This window comes from Lissotriton vulgaris, chromosome 8 (genome assembly GCF_964263255.1).
Source record: "Lissotriton vulgaris chromosome 8, aLisVul1.2, whole genome shotgun sequence".
Taxonomy (NCBI): domain Eukaryota; kingdom Metazoa; phylum Chordata; class Amphibia; order Caudata; family Salamandridae; genus Lissotriton; species Lissotriton vulgaris.
The window spans coordinates 1,409,195,441-1,409,211,443 of NC_141696.1; the positions used below are offsets into that span (position 1 = coordinate 1,409,195,441).

Genomic DNA, 16,003 nt, shown 5'->3' on the forward strand with positions numbered 1-16,003 from the left:
GGGCATCAAGGGCACCCGAAGTAATCTCCCTTGGAGTGAAGGAGCCACTCCCCTGCATCTACAGGCACTGCAACAAAGCTGATTGGTCTGCTGCTCCTGACGTCCCACAGACTTCAAAAGGCTCAGCAACAGAGGTGTTGGTTCTGCAACTCCCTCAAGGCCAGACCTGTCCTCTAAGAAAGTTTGAGGCCAGTATCCCTCATCAGAACCACTGGAACAGAACCCCTGTGCACTGTGTCGACTAGCTGTTGCCAAGGCTTGTTGGCTCTATATTCCAGAGATCTTCGGGCTACAAGAAGCCCCAGCATCTCTGTGTGCCAATATCTTAGTCCTCGCCGCATCCTCTGCACCTTGGGCCAGCATCTTTGGTGAGCTGCTTGAGGTCCTCTTGAGACTCCTATGCCTGCATGCCGTGGGTCCTCTTGAGGGTTTTTGGCTTCAGTGACCTCCCTCATTTGCTCGGGCGTTATCGGACTCTTCTGCAATTGTCCCTTGGAGCTTGCTGGCCCCAACATTGCTCCTTTATCGTTTACCGCATCTATTTCTGTTGCTGCTGCTAAGGCCTGTTGGTGCTTCCGCCGGACACCGAACCCCCTGGTTCTCGACTTCGCCAATAGAACCGCTCTTAAATGGCTCCTGGTCCTCCGCAGCGTAGCCTGGTCCTCACAGCTGCAGCGACAAGGTCACAATCATCACTCCTGCATCCTCTGTCATCGGTGGTGTTTGCTCTTGCATGCCTCCAGGTAACCTCTGAGGGGCATAGATTCTGTCCCCTCTGCTTGTAGGTTCTTCTCTTCAAGAATCCATCCATGGATTCCACTGGACTCGTTCACCTTATTTCCCAGCTGCATCTTTCCTAAAGTCCTCCATTGTGGTGTACGGGGGTTTCCTACCTCACTTCACACCTATGCACCAGGCTTCCCTGGTGTATGTATCCTGGTTCCTGGGTATCCATGGGTGGGCTGACTCTCCAACCTTTTGCCTTCCACAGGTTTTCTTAAGGGTCGACTGGAAAGGATCAGTCTACATTAAACCTGTAACTGCAGCTTCCCCATTGACTTGGATCGAGTATGCGGCTGTATTTCTACTTTGTACACAGCCTCAGTGGGGTTCCTGGGTACTTACCGCTGGTGGTTCCTTGTGTCCCCAGCTCTTCTGAATCTCCTGGTCCAAGTCCCAACTTCAGTCACAGTTTGCTTTCCACTTCTTTAGTATATGGTTTGGTCTCCCCCTGGAGAACACAGTGTATTGTGCTTACTTACCTCTTGCAGTTGAAGTATTAATGTGTATTTGTGTTGATATCTCCAGCTAGGCGATATACCATTGTGTTACTGAGTGTTGTGTTCATAACCACACTGTGTGGTTCTTTTTCATTTAACCTACACTACATGATTAGATCTGGTAAAACATGCTGCTTAACACTCCTTCTGAACTAAGCCTGAAGGCCGCTCTCCACAGCTACCACTTAGAGAGCCTTTCTATGGTTGTCTAAGACCACTAAAATCACCATAAGAGTTGTCTGACTTAGTGCAGGGTGCTTCACTTAAATAAGTGTGCACCATATACTAAGCCAGCCTCCTACAATATGGGAGTAACAGCCCAAAAGGCCGGAGGTGTTTACGGAAAGCAGCACAAGGCTGGAAGAAAATTTCCTGCTCAAGGTGTAGAGACTCTAGGATTTCCTATCTGGAGGGTTATAGAAGGGAATTCACTAGGATTTACTCGTAAAGTGGAGGCCTGGACCACCAAGCTCTCCAAGGTAGGGTGTTGCATGAGGAAACTGGGGTCCCTTAAGGCGGGACAGTGGTGGTAGGCAATCATCTTGGTCACAGAAGCCCCTGTACAGGGTTTGAACAGGGCTCATGCAGCACGTCCGCAAGGGCTTCGTTAAATGGGAGAAGCTGTTCTGAAGGGATCACTCCTGGCTGATGCACCTCTATCAAGACAGTCTTGACTGCCACTGCGGGTAGGCTTAAGTCAAGGACTTCTGCCGCCCTTCTCACCACTACACCAAAAGAGTCCACCTTCTTAGTAGCCACAGTAGGAGGAGGGACCATGACAGTATCTGGAGATGTATCCAGTCTACGGGCATCCACCAATTCTCCACACAGTCGACGGGGTCAAAGTCCTGGTATTCTTTAGGGTCCAGGGACCCCAAACAAGTTTTGTTTCCCAATGTTGCTATGTCAGAGAAGTGAATATCCGGATTTGAATATTCACTCTAATGGTTCCCACTGAGAGCCATACATACCATATAGAATCATAAATGGGTTACAGTGACTAATGAAGATGTTTATTACCAAATGATTGAATGCTTCCATATAGAAAAGTTCAAACTGTCTAACGTATCAAATACATATTTATTCCCCTTCCCTGATCCATCTGCCACTACTTCCAACATATCCAAAGGAGTCATTGAAAAGCCATATTATTCAGCATGCCTGCCAAAAAAAGGAAAATAGTAAAGCCTGGCCTTCTACCACTCTCCCCCATGGCATATACGCTTCAGACCCCCTCCCAATCTAATGTGAAAAACAAATGCCTTTGTACCTGCCACCCACAGCCACCAGAAAATGCAATCCTGTTCATTCCCTGTTAACACAATATGGCTACGTGCTGACAGAGACTCTAAAAGCCGCACTAGGCATCCCCCGTTTGACTGCTCCTGTGAGCGGAGGTTTGCACAGACTTGCATCAACAGGGAAGAAGGTCCTTAGCAAAGGCGATGCCTGCATTTTCCAGCCCTCATTAGGTGTGTGAAGTGGCAAAGGAAGGTGAGTAAGACAACTATCCACCATTCGGTCACCTCATTCAGGCCTCTGGAAATTCTGAATGCACTTTTTTGACATTACTGCAGTGAATATCTGGATTTCTTCCAGTTGTTCAGTACTGAGGAATGGTATGGAACCCATATATAGCAATCCAATTCTAAAGTTAATTTTCAAGTATTCATCTAACAAATTACCTGAAATAAGTAGCTTAAAAAGCCATCTTAAACATTTTACCTAAAAAAAGTTGTATAGATTTTGTTAAAAGGTACAGGGCTTATGGATGAAAGTCACAATTGTAAACTTAGGTAATCTTACCCTTAACACAAGTTTTTTCCATGGCTCCTTGTAGGGTTTTAAATTATAAATATTATTTCTTTTGACTGCCTCAATGTACGCTTCATGACCTTGTCGAAAATAAACCACCTAGAAATAAGCACAAAAGAGCAAGTTACTCACCACTAAATTTCTCTACATCTGTCAGCACAGCCAATAAGCTCCTACACATGTATGTCTGGCGCAGTTGTTTCAGTTTAAGGATTGTATGAGAACACTCTTAATAGATAGGTCACAACTCAATAGTGAATCACCTATGCAAAGGTTATGCACTAGAGCAGATACAAAGTAGAAAAACGTGAGGACTTTTAAGAAATTAGACCATTATTTGGAGTGGGTGATTAACCCACCTCAAGAAATAATCACAACCTTGGTTGGTGTAATTCTCAAAGTCACAAAATTAACCCGAGCTCATCCCCTTGGTAGCTATCGAACAGAGCAGCTAGGCTAAATTTAAGGTAATGTATAAAGTATATATACAGTATCAAAACAGTCAAAAGTCAAGAGGCAAGCCAATAAAAATCCTAAACCGAATTAAAAAACTGTAACATTTTACAAATTGAACCCAAATGGCAAATATCTTATACGAGGAATCAGAGATATACATTCTTAAATATGTACGCAGAAATAGATCCAAAAAGCATAAAGCATCAATGATAGTCAATGGTTGTGTAGACTGGGACTTCGATGCAATTTGAGGCCGACTGCAATTAAGCATGGGTCAGATACACCAACCAGTTGCATCCTGGCCAAATACTAACCTTCTGCCTTAGCCTTTTGATTCCTATTCCTAATCAACCACAGAAGTACACTTCTAAAGTCCCCCAGGGTCAGAGTCTGATAGGGTTGTCAGGCAGAGGCCAATAGCAGGGTCCAGTACAGGTCCATTTGCCACTGGTCAGCTGGGTACTTTCAAGAAAAAGCTTATTGCAGCTTGTTTTATTTCTGTAGACACACAGTTAACTGACGTTTGGGGTCCACTTCCTTGTTCTGAATGTAAGGGAGAGCAGATCCAGTTCTTCAGGGCTCCTCTCAAGTGACAGACAGCAGGCTTGTCCTCTTCTAATCTTTCGCAGGGCCCGAGAGTGTTCGGAGGTGGATTTCTTGGGATACCACATTAATTCCTGGCACTAGCCAGTGAGTGGGGGAGAGTCCTAACCCCTGCTATACAACGGGGTAAAAGTTACCAGTGGTAACAATACCTGCTTTTGCATCAGTTCCTGTGTGCCTTACTCAAACAGGCCCAAAATGCTTCCTGGCAGGGTATTTTTTTAGATACAAAAGTCTTTGGCTCGGAGTGCTGGGTGTATGTGTGTGTGTGTGTGTGTGTGGGGGGGTGAAAATGTGTACTATTGTAATCCTACTGTCCTCCCACACCTAACACGAACATGTAGTTTTAAGCAACACTGTACCCACAACAAGCCCAGATTCACAAGTCCGGTCGAGCAAAAGCAGGATACTTCAGCAACCAGACAGGGTATCCACAAGAATTGTCTTGTCAGCCTGTTTTCTCCCTTTAAAGTGTGCCCCAAATGTTACAGTAGCTCAACAGACCTGTCAAGCAGTACCTGAAGCTGTGCTGCCATAAAGGAGGCCCCCACAGCCACCCCAACCTAAATATTCAGCTGAGATCAGAGAAGTCATCTCTGTTCATTTAGGTCTGTTTATTGTCTGCTCCTGGAAGGGTATTTCACACCTATTCAAGGGAGATCTCAGGATGAGAGCTAGCAGAGGTTTATGCTAATTAGCCTTCTTCCAGGTCAGGCAGATAAAGGGTAGCTTTCTAAAGGTTATTTTTCCCTAATTTTAGTTAACTTAGTGTAGGAAACCAGCCTCCTACAATCAGCCTTCAGTCTTGAACTGGATTTCTTTTCTTAAATAACATTTGATTGATTTTCATATTAATACACAGCTTCATCCACTTAAATGTACACATCTGAAATAACATCCCAATTGATCTCATCACATGGCACCAACCTCCTCCAAACCACATCATACATTTATAGAGGTAGTCCATAGTGAGCACAACACTTTCCCCATATCTTTGTATGCTTTTGAGGGCAACCCCGGGCTTCATACACAGGCCATTCCTAGAGTCCATGCCAGTCGACACCCTCCCACCATACCTGTAGGGCAGGGGCCTTTGGGTGCCTCCACAAGGGTTACCACCCCAACAAAACTCCTCTCAGAACATGGTTCTCCAATGCCCTCCAATGCATGAGAGCCCACCGTAATAGTGTGTTCCAGGACCGCTGAAATGTCATGTGTCACTCCCAAAAGTGCACCATGGACAGGACTAGGTCATGTGAAGAAAGCCAGCATTTGTGGCCCAACAGTGTGCACACCATGCCCGTTCCCCTCACTCAACCGCTGGAAGTGGCGCAGAGTGAGATAAGTAGCATGTAGATAGTTGATTTGCACCATTCGCAGTCTAGAAGAAATAGCCAGTTCCCATGGGGCAAGACAACCATCTCTCCAGTCTTCAACAAGTTCCCCCACACAGCACTCCCATCTGCACCGTAACTGAGGGAAGCAATCTGGGGCACTAATTATCAGAGATTGATATATCGTCAAGATCATTCCTTTACCCAGAAGGACCATTAATAGCTTTCCATCTACAGTGCTGTATTCAGGTATCCCCATATCTGCTGGGATAGGAGTTAAGAGAGCATGAGGGAGTTGGAGGTACCTTTCGTGATGAACAAGTTACTTACCTTTGGTAACGATATATCTGTAAGAGACAGATTAGTTATAGATTCCTTACCTTAGAATTACCCCCAGGCGTCAGACTGGATCCGGAGAAAGTTTTTTATCAGCAGTACCCCTGCGCGTTGAAAGGTGGGGTCGGTCGGTGGCACGTTCGTCGTTGGCGTCGTGGTTGCCGGGATAACTTCGCAGTAGCTACTTAGACGCCGCTCTTGCACGCTGACATCAGTTCTGTACACGACTGTCCGCGCCAGCAGAGCAGAGCCATGCAAGACACTGACCACTGGTTCACAAAACTAGGGCCCCGTAAGGAAGTCATTTACCCAAGAAATCAGTTTACAGAAAGGGGGGTGGGGGTTTGGGAAGGGGTGGAAGGAATCTATAACTAATCTATGTCTACTAACTAATCTATGTCTTTTACAGATATATCGTTACCGACTGTAACTTGTTCATTTGAAAGAGACAATTATTTAAAGATTCCTTAACTTAAAATATATACCTCAGCAATACCTTCCTCGGAGATGGGTTTGCAAACCAAGTTCACACCAGGAAGTCCTAGAGAACAAAACGGCCAAAGAAGCAGTCTCTCTGGACTTGGCTGTCCAGGCAGTAATATATATTTTTTTAATTGCCCAGCGATACCCACTTAGCTGCCTGACATATGTCAATAGCGGAGACTCCACGTCCCAATTCAGAAGTTGCTGCCGTCACCCTGATGGAATGGGCGTGTAACCCCACTGGAAGCTCCTTCTTTGCCAAGGAATAGCAAGCTTTGAAGCACAAAACAACCCATCTAGAAATGGTCTGTTTGTGCATGGCCCAACCTTTTTTGGTGCCCACGTAGCCAACAATGAGGTGGTCATCCACCCGTAATTGCTTTCTGCGATCCAAATAAAATGAAAGCGCACGTGGATGAGGAGGCTGAAAAAAGGTGGGCAAAGTGATGGTCTGTCCTATGTGGAAATAAGTAACCACTTTGGGAAGGAAGAAAGGACGAGTTCAAAGGACAACCTTGTCAAGATGAACATCTAGAACAGGAGGCTTAAAAGAGCTTGAATCTCACTCACCCTGCGCATAGAGGTGATGGCCACCAGAAAGGCAGTTTTTAAAGTCAGAAGCCTGAGAGAACAGCTATGTAGCCGCTCAAAGGGAGTGAGCGTTGTGAGAAGTTGGCCTGCTATATAGTGCTCACTATTCTAGTGATCACTGTGTATCATACCAAACGACCCTTATTGATGATTGGTTGTAAGTCAACCTTATAAACCAGCTATCCTAGTAGAATGGACAGGAGCAGTCTTTAGGCTAAACTCTAGAGGGCGTGTTAAGCCAGCTGTTATACCATCACATATACCCCTTGAACACCAAGTGAAAGGACACCACACAAGTTGTTATGAAAAATAAAGGATATTTATTTATAACAAGTCTACCCTGAACTCTTTATGAGTCAGGGAGCTAAGCACAATACCAAACTCTTATGAAAATACTTTAAGTCGCACAATTTACACAAATGCCCGACCAAACCATATACACTAAAAGTGGAATGCGAAATACTAGCAGGTAAGTAACAAGATCCAGAGGCTTCAGGATCGCTAGGACTACCCTACTGAACCCTAAGGTTAGGAGCAGGAGGCCTAGGGAGACGGGTGCAGAGTGTGCACTCTCACGCGGGATGCGGGACAAAGTCTATAGAGGCTAGTATGTCTTAAGTTAATGTTATCGGACGAATCCGACTGGATAGACTAAAAACGACAAAGGATCTGGACACTTGGATAGTGAACCTATGTTGGAGCACCGAAATGCTCGGGTTACCTAGCCCAGGGGCTGCTGCTGCATAGGGTTCAAAAGACGTCGGAAATCCTCGTTGTAGTCTATGGAGCCTGAAAGAAGAAGTTGCTGGCAGGCGACCAGTGAAGAAGTTCGGTGTGATCCAAGCCTGGATCGGTGATGGAGACCTGAAAGCAGAGGGGACTCAGTTCTTAATCACTAGCCAGTGATTGTGTGGTCACCTGGATGGCACCGGATGAAGTCACCTCGACCAGGTGAGTGGGCGACGCTGGACTCTGCAGTCACACGGGCCAGGAAGCTTTGTCGGCGACCAGGCTGGAGGTGCGAGCTGTCCCACGCAGGTCTCTGCTGTCGGCGATGCTGGACCAAAGATGGGGGCAACAACCCTTGGCAAAGGCAAGCCCAAGCGGTGGAGTCAAGATGGCGTCTGGAGTGGACCAGGAGGGTCCGGGGTGCTCCTCTGTTGGAGGGGAGCAAGGGCCAGTCTGGAGCAACCAGACCAGCGATGAAATCGTCGTGGTACGTCGTCAAGAGGGCTACTAGCCAGCAGGCAAGTGGCCGGACAACGCGGTGAGCAGCAAAGAGCAGAAGGGCCCCACGCAGATCTCGTGGATGCTGGGGGGCTGGACTTCGGTGCTGGAGCTGCTCAGGGTTGGGGCTTCTCAAACCCCAAAGCACTCACTCGAGGATCCCTCGGTGGTCGTGCTGGTTAAGCGTCGTGCAGTTTTGAAGATGGCCGGTCCCTCAGGTCTCGTCACACCCACAAATCTCAGCTGGGCTGATGATGTAGGTAGAGGTCAGAGATGCCAGGGAATCCGGGTCTCGTCGAGCTGGGCAGTCTTGATCCGGAGGATAGACTTACAGCAAACCGCGATGCTTAGATGGTGCCTGCGGGTGCAGGGTGGCTACTCCTTAGCCACAAGGGAGAGTCTTCAGAAGGTATCAAGAGTACCTTTCGTGGAAAGTAGTTCAAGATTCAGAATAATCTAATTTGGGAAGGGGGCCCGCTCCTACCTTTATTCTAAAAAAAGGGGCTGGCACGCGACTATGTCCTGCCCATGGGTGGGACCAGGAGGGGGGTGGTTACACCCCTCTCCCTTGTCCGAACTTTCCCCAGCTCAGGGGCTGGTGTGCCCCTGGAACTGGTTTAAGCCGGCATATGCACAGTGAGCATCGTGGTGCCACTTGCAGTCACCTTCCTCTTAGCCCTGCCTACCTGGGATACACAAAACCCTGTCTGGGATGGTGCTAGCACCGCCCCTGACAGGAAACCCTTTGTCCAAGCTCTCCTCGCTGGAAGGACTCCCAGCAGCAGGAGGTCAGACTTGTGTCTGCGGTGGCAGCATCCATTTTGTGATGCTGAGGCTCGAGTTAACTTTAACCGGGGTTCACAGTTACATACATGTCGTGTCCCTCTGGAAGGGTGGAATGCTAACCCCGTCGCCAGAATTGGCGAGAGGTTAGTATTCCAATTCGTATGACACCTTACTCGACATGTTTTGATAAAGCGATACCAAAGTTGGCAAATAACCGCGAGGATTATAATGCACTTAAGAGTATATGGTACGCGTTATCATGGAACAGCTATTAGGACTTGGTTCCGCAAGCTGCAAACGGGCTCAGCTCATGCCAGAGCACCATCTCACATAATTCCAAGCACTCTGCCTTCAGGATTGATAAGGCCTGCCATAGGAGTGACTGATAGGAATACATGTGTCCATTTTAGGGTTAGATATAGGAATACTATATCTAAAGCAAAGGGTGATTACACCACCTTGCCCCAGCTGTCGTGCAGCCAGTTGTGTCAGATTTGGATGGCCAGCCAGGGGTGGCATAATACATGCTGCAGCCCCTGGTAGGCCCTGGGTACACCTATGCCCTGGATACCTAAGGTATACTGTACAGGGACTGATAAGGTGGCCCAGTACCAATTGGTAAATGCACCTTAGGTACATGTGTGCCAATTTAGAGAGAGAACAGCTAGGCTGTGGGTCTGATTAGCAGGCCCACAGCCAGGGAAAGTCGTAAACCAGTGAAGCAAAAAGCAAAAAATCTGGGGTGATCATAGGATTGCAGACCCTACTCTCCTACAAGCGTAAGATACGTAAGAACCAAGTTCAAGTCCCACTGGGTAATTACAAAGGGAACAGGAGGGTAAAGATGAATACTGCCCTTCAGGAAGCGATTTACAACAGGGCACGTGAAAAGAGAAGGCTGATCAGGAAGTGTAAGAAAGTGGCTCTGTATATACTGGGCCAAAGTAAGGTACAGCATCCACAGTCCCTAGAGGTTTGGCAGAGGCTAAAGTTAGATAGAACATTGATCTCTAAAGGTAGCTTTGTCGAGCAGTAAGGTAGTATCAGAGGACAGTGTAAAGCATTTGTTGTACACACTCAGTCAGCAAATGGTCTCACACACTAAAGAACTTAACTCTAAGACAATTGTTTTCTATCAAAATATATAGTTGTTTTATTTTAGAACCAACAAGGTATCAAAATATACTTTCTCAGAATGAGTTACTTTAGTTAAATACTTTTCAAATAGGCAATAGAATGTTATGCTTACAATAGTTACAGTTGTTTCAGTAGGCAACACAATTTCGAACACTGCAACATTGAGCTCAATGGGAATTTCTAGTTAAATGCAATTAGTTACTTTATAGATTATATTTCTAACCACAGGACTGGATCCTAGATTCAGTCCTGGGACATCTCCTGTAAACAATTGAGTAAAAGCGTTTTGGATACAGTAGTGATTTTTAAGGAATATTATTGTATTTTAAAAGTTGAGACAAACTTTTTCACATAGAATCACCAATGTTATCCTATGGGAGGAAATTCACTTAGCAGGTAAGTAATGTTATTGTTACTTTTTCTTACTCGGGGTTGGATCCTGGATCCAGCAGCAGTGTATCTCCTGTAAACAACTGAAAGAATGTTTTTAAGTCATACATGCGATTTTTAAGGAATATTTGTAGTTTTTGAAAATCAATACAAACTTTTCTGGTGAAAACCAGACAATGGATTCCTAAGGAAAGAAATCCAAGTTACTGGTAAGTACAGTTCAAATTACTTCTCAAGGTCAGTGCTGGGATAAAAGATGCAACACAGGGTTCACTCCTGATAACAGGTAAGTAAATCGGAATTCGTTGTTCAGCTGATTTTAGATGAATATTTTTAAGTTTCAAAACTCCACACTTAGAAGAATTTCCGAGGGAAACCAGTCAATGTTATCCTATGGAAGAAAAGAGAGTTATCAGCTTTTGGGTAAGTACTCGACTGGCAGAGTTAAGGTTCTGGGCATAGACTCAGGGGTCTCCCAGGGTCAGGGAGGTACAGTTGGTACACCCTCAGCGGCACAGGGGCAGCCGGGTGCAGAGGTAGTTAGGCCCAATGTTATCCGATGAGAGGTGGAGGGCCTTTGTTGGTGGCAGCTGGCAAGCAGGCCACGCGGCTGTGGGAGCTGGGTTCCTGGTCACTTGCTCAGGGCAAATGGGGAAGTGGATTAGGACAAAAGTTGCACTGGCAGGTGCTTTTGCGCCGTCGGGCGCTAAATGTTATTCAATGGAGAACTTGGAAGATGAACAGGCTCGGGGCAGAGATTCTTCAGGAGCGACCAGCACTTCGAGGGGTAAGTTGGGATCTTGGAGGATAGGTAGGCACCCAGGAGTTGGGCACAGGGGGCCGTGGGGCGCCGGGTGCGGGGATGTCTTTTGACGTCGGTAAATCTTACCCTATGCTGGTCGCAGTTGGAGGGGTCCCTGGTTGTGAGGCTGCAGGCATCGTCTAGGTCGCCGAGGAGGGTCTTGGGCACTAGATTTCAGGTCACAATTGCTGGATTCGCAGTTCCTGGCTGGCACAAGGGGTGTTGCTTTTTGAGCAGACCCACTGCTCGTGGGAGTCCCAGTCTTGGTAGAGTCTCAAGGTAAGTCAAGTCAAGTCAAGTCAAGTCAAAAAATTTGTATAGCGCGCTACATACCCAGAGGGTCTCAAGGCGCTTGAAGAAGGGTGGGGAGTTATTTGTCGAAAATCCATGTTTTGAGTTGCTTTCTGAATGCTAGGTGGTTCTGAGTAAGGCGAAGGTGAGTGGGAAGTGAGTTCCAAGTTTTATCTGCTAGGTAGGAGAAGGATCTACCTCCCATGGTGGTTTAGTTTGGCCCTCAAGGGTTTGTGAGGTTGCTGAACACTGAAGGTGCTAGAGTTTCGCAGGAGCAGGTTCCAGGATCAACAGGCTGTTAGGGCTGGGGCCATGTCAGTTGGTGTTGTCCTCTTGTGAGCAGCTGCACGGCAGGTCTTCTGGTTTCTTGATCTTCTTGCTGGTTTCAAATCGGGATCTGAGGAAGGAAGGTTCAGGGTGCCCCTGAATATAAAATTTAGGGGCCTTACAGGTAGGGAAAGGGCAGAGACCAATGGGTCCCTGTCCTGGGATGAGTACACCCCCAATCCTGCTCCTCTCCTGTGGGAGGGGGGCAGGAGCCTATCTCTGATTGGGCAGGGCTGCCCATCCTCAAGGTGGCCGGAGTCCGGAGTTGTGCTTCACCTCGCCTCTAACACCTGATGGGTGGATTTGGCACAGACTGGCACACCCCCTTTCCACACTTAGTGTTTCCCGCCAGTCTTCCCGCAAGAGTGGGGGTCAGAACTAGTGGGGGCCAGTTGCTGAGTACAGCAAGTGGCCTGGAGAAGCTCACAGAGGCGGTATGCCTTTGAAGCTTCCCCTGCCTATCCTGGGGGAGGAGACCTAGCACCTCGCCCGGGATGTGCATTGTTGCAGGCCCAGGAGAGTGGATGGCTCTCCACCAGGGGTCCAGCAACATATCTGCTCTGTGGCAGCCTAGGCAACCTCTCAGACAAGACATGGATTGTAGGTTAGGTTCAGGGGGCAACTCTAAGTTGCCCTCTGTCGTACATTTTACATTAAATCCCACACTGGCATCAGTGTGGGTTTAATGTGCTGAGAGGTTTGATATCAAACTCGTCAGTCTTCAGTGTAGCCATTATGGTGCTGTGGAGTACATAATGACAATCTCCCAGCACCATATACTCTTAATGGCATCACTACACTTACAGTGCCCAGGAATGGCCCTGGGTACTGTAGGGGCACAGGGCTCATGCACATGTGCTCACACCACTGGCGTAGTGCACCAAGCTAGAGGGGGGACTGAGGTATGCCAGGCCAGTGGGTTTGTGGGCATGGCAAACAGGGATGTGTGTCATGTCGACTCTGTTTAGTTCTGCACCAAGTCACCAAGCCTGCAAAGGCAGTGTGTGTGTGACAGGGTACAGGGCCCCTAAGGGTCACACAATAAGTGCTGCTGCTAGGGTACCATTTACCAGGGGCTGAACTGTGGCCAGAGATGCCAATTGGGTTTAGGTTTCAACACAGCTTTAGGGACGGAACACAGGCCCTGGGGTACCTGGTTGGCAGGAACCCAGGGCACACTCAGTCAAAGTACATCAGCCATTCAGCAAAAAGTGGGGGCATACCATGCAAGAAAGATGGCACTTTCTCACATGAAGCCTGAAAAAAACCTGAAATGGCCAAGAGGTAGCCCTTTAGAGTACACAGAGCAGAGCCCTGCTGGGCCAAAGAAAGAAGGAACAAGAGAACCTAAAAAAAAGGGTCAGAAAGGGGTCCACAGTGTGTTCCGCGCACCATGCCACAAATTTGTTCCATCTACAGGCGTATACAGTCTTAGTGGAGGGAGGCCTAGCTGTTAGGATAACATACCAGACTTCGGGAGGCAGGTCAAACTACGTCAACTGCCACTGCTCAATCTCCACGCAAGGAGGTGGAGGCTGGACGGGTTCCAGTGGATGACCGTCCTCTGGTGCTACGACAGAAGATCCTCCAAAAGAGGCAGTCTGATCTTAGGATCAATGGCCATGTGTAGAAGCTCGGGATACCAGACTCTTCGTGCCCAATCTGGACCCACAAGAATGACTTGGGCCCGGTCGTGCTTGATCTTCAGCACTCTGGTCAGCAGTGGTATAGACGGTAAGGCGTACAGAAAACCCCACTCGTGACGAAAAGCGTCATCTAGTGAGTACCGCCTTGGAAATACCAACGCAGAGAATTGCTGAAATTGTGCGTTGTCTTTGCTGGAGAACAGATCTAACCAAGGCTCTCCCCATTGTCGAAAGAGACCTTGCACCACCTCAGAGTGAAGACGCCATTCTTGATCCATCATGCACCTGCGGCTGAGTTTATCCACCCTGGCGTTGAGTGAACCTGCCATGTATTGAACCACCAGGGATATGCCATGACATTCCAGCCCTGTCCAGAGGCAGAGGGCCTCTTGACATCGGGTCCACGACCCCACCCTGCCTTGTTTGTTGCAGTACCACATGGTGGTGGTGTTGTCTGTGAACACCTGCACTACTCTTCCCTGGCGGAGGGAAGGAATTTTTTGAGTGCAAGACGAATCGCCCGAAGCTCCAGAAAGTTGATGTGGAGCCCGAACTCCGCTGGAGACCAAAGACCTCTGAGCTCCGCCTCCCCCATTCCAGAAGTGATGCATCAGTCACCATTGTGAACTCTGGTTGGGGAGGGAAGAGGGATCTGCAGTCAACCCAATCCTGGTTCGTTAGCCACCACTGCAGTTGGTGTGCAGTGCCCTGCAAGATCTGGACCCAATCGAACAGGTTCCCCTGATGCTGTGCCAACTGCAACTTCAGGTCCCACTACAGAGCCCACACATGCCATCTGGCATGGTCCACCAGCAGGATGCAGGAGGCCATCAGGCCCAGTAGCCTGAGGATCATCCTGAACGAAACCTGGGATAGAGTCTGAAAGATCGGAATCATAGCCTGAATATCTCAGACTCGCTGTTCTTGAGGATAGACCCGAAATCGCGTAGTGTCCAGAACCGCTCCGATGAAGAGGAGCTTCTGAGAGGGTGTCAAGTGTGACTTCGGCACATTGATGGAGAACCCCAGCGAATGCAGGAGGTCGGCCGTAGTCAGGAGGTGGGAGACAACAGACTGGGGCGAGCCGGCCTTCAACAGCCAGTCGTTGAGATAGGGAAAGAATGGAACCCCTGATCTGCGCAGATAAGCTGCGACCACCGCCTTCACTTTGGTGAACACCCGAGGGGTGCTGGTAAGGCCAAAGGGGAGCACAGTAAACTGAAAGGGCTTGTGGCCTACCGTGAACCGCAGGTAACGCTGTAGGCCGGTAGGGCGGGGATGTAAAAATAAGCGTCCTGCAAGCCCAACTCTACCATCCAGTCTCCAGGGCAGACAGGACCTGAGGTAACGTCAACATTTTGAACTTCTCCTTCCGGAGGAAAAGGTTGACGTTCCTGAGATCCAAGATAGGACGCAGGACTTTGTCCTTCTTCGGCACCAGAAAGTAGTGGGAATAGCAACCACAACCTACTTCCGGGACAGGAACTCAATAGATGGCTCCCTTGGCCAAGAGTGCCGAAACTTCCTGTAGGAGAAGGGTCAGATTATCCTCCGACATGTGAAGGTACTGAGGTGGCATGGATGGAGCGATAGTCTTGAATGGGAGGAAGAAGCCCCTTTGGACTATTTGCAAAACCCATCTGTCCGACGTGATGGTGCGCCAGTGGGGGAGGTGATTGGAAAACCCTGCCGCCCACCGGCGTTTGGTGGCCCTGAAAGGTCGGATTAGGAGGGTTTGGAGGCTGCTGCATAGGGTCTGTGGTGGACTGGCCCGCCCACTTGTCTCCAAAACCACAGCGGTGGTTCCCATGTCCCCGGCAGCGCTGGGGCTGAACAGCTTGAGCTGGCCTTTGGCTCTGGGTGGGGCACCCCTTCTGTAGCTATGAAAGAGGTGAAAAGCAGAGAGTGCAGGGCAGGTGGTGGAGAGGTCCAATGACCTGGCTGTAGCCCGAGAGTCCTTAAAGCACTCCAGGGCGTTGTCTGCCTTGTCGCCGAAGAGGCGACTGCCATCAAAGGGCATGTCCATAAGGGTGGATTGGATATCCCCCAAAAAACCAGTCGACCTCAAGCAGGCGTAGCGTCGAAGGACTACCGACGTGGAAATCGTCCTGCCTAGTGATTTGGCAGTATCTAGCCCACAGCGGTAAACTTTGCTAAGTCTCTCCCTTCGGCAACTGCACAAGAGTGTACAGCCTGGGCCTCCTCCGAGCACTGAGGTAGCCCTTGCGCACCTGTATCCCACACGGAGTGGGTGTAACGACCCAACAGACCTGCAGTGTTTGCCGACCGCAGTCCCAAGATGGAGAAAGAAAACATCTTCTTCCCAATATGATCCAGCTTATTGGATTTCCTATCAGGTGGAGTGTTAGGGAATGCACCCTTGGAGTTAGAGGCTTGGACCACCTAGCTCTCAGAGATTGGGTGTTGGGAGAGGAAAGATGGGTCTCCCGGAGCCGAGTGGTGGCGTCAGGAAATCATCCTATACACAGGAGCTCGTTT

The 16,003-nt window shown here is 48.7% G+C and overlaps 1 protein-coding gene across 1 annotated transcript in view; it reads right to left on the bottom strand.

The window, feature by feature from the left end:
- Nucleotides 1-16,003, bottom strand: part of BRWD1 (bromodomain and WD repeat domain containing 1) — a 2,503,800-nt gene that overhangs the window by 1,277,206 nt on the left and 1,210,591 nt on the right. The window contains exon 25 of the mRNA XM_086935423.1: nt 3,087-3,194. Within this exon, the coding sequence (XP_086791549.1) occupies nt 3,087-3,194 (108 nt within the window). The remainder of the gene's footprint in view (nt 1-3,086; nt 3,195-16,003) is intronic.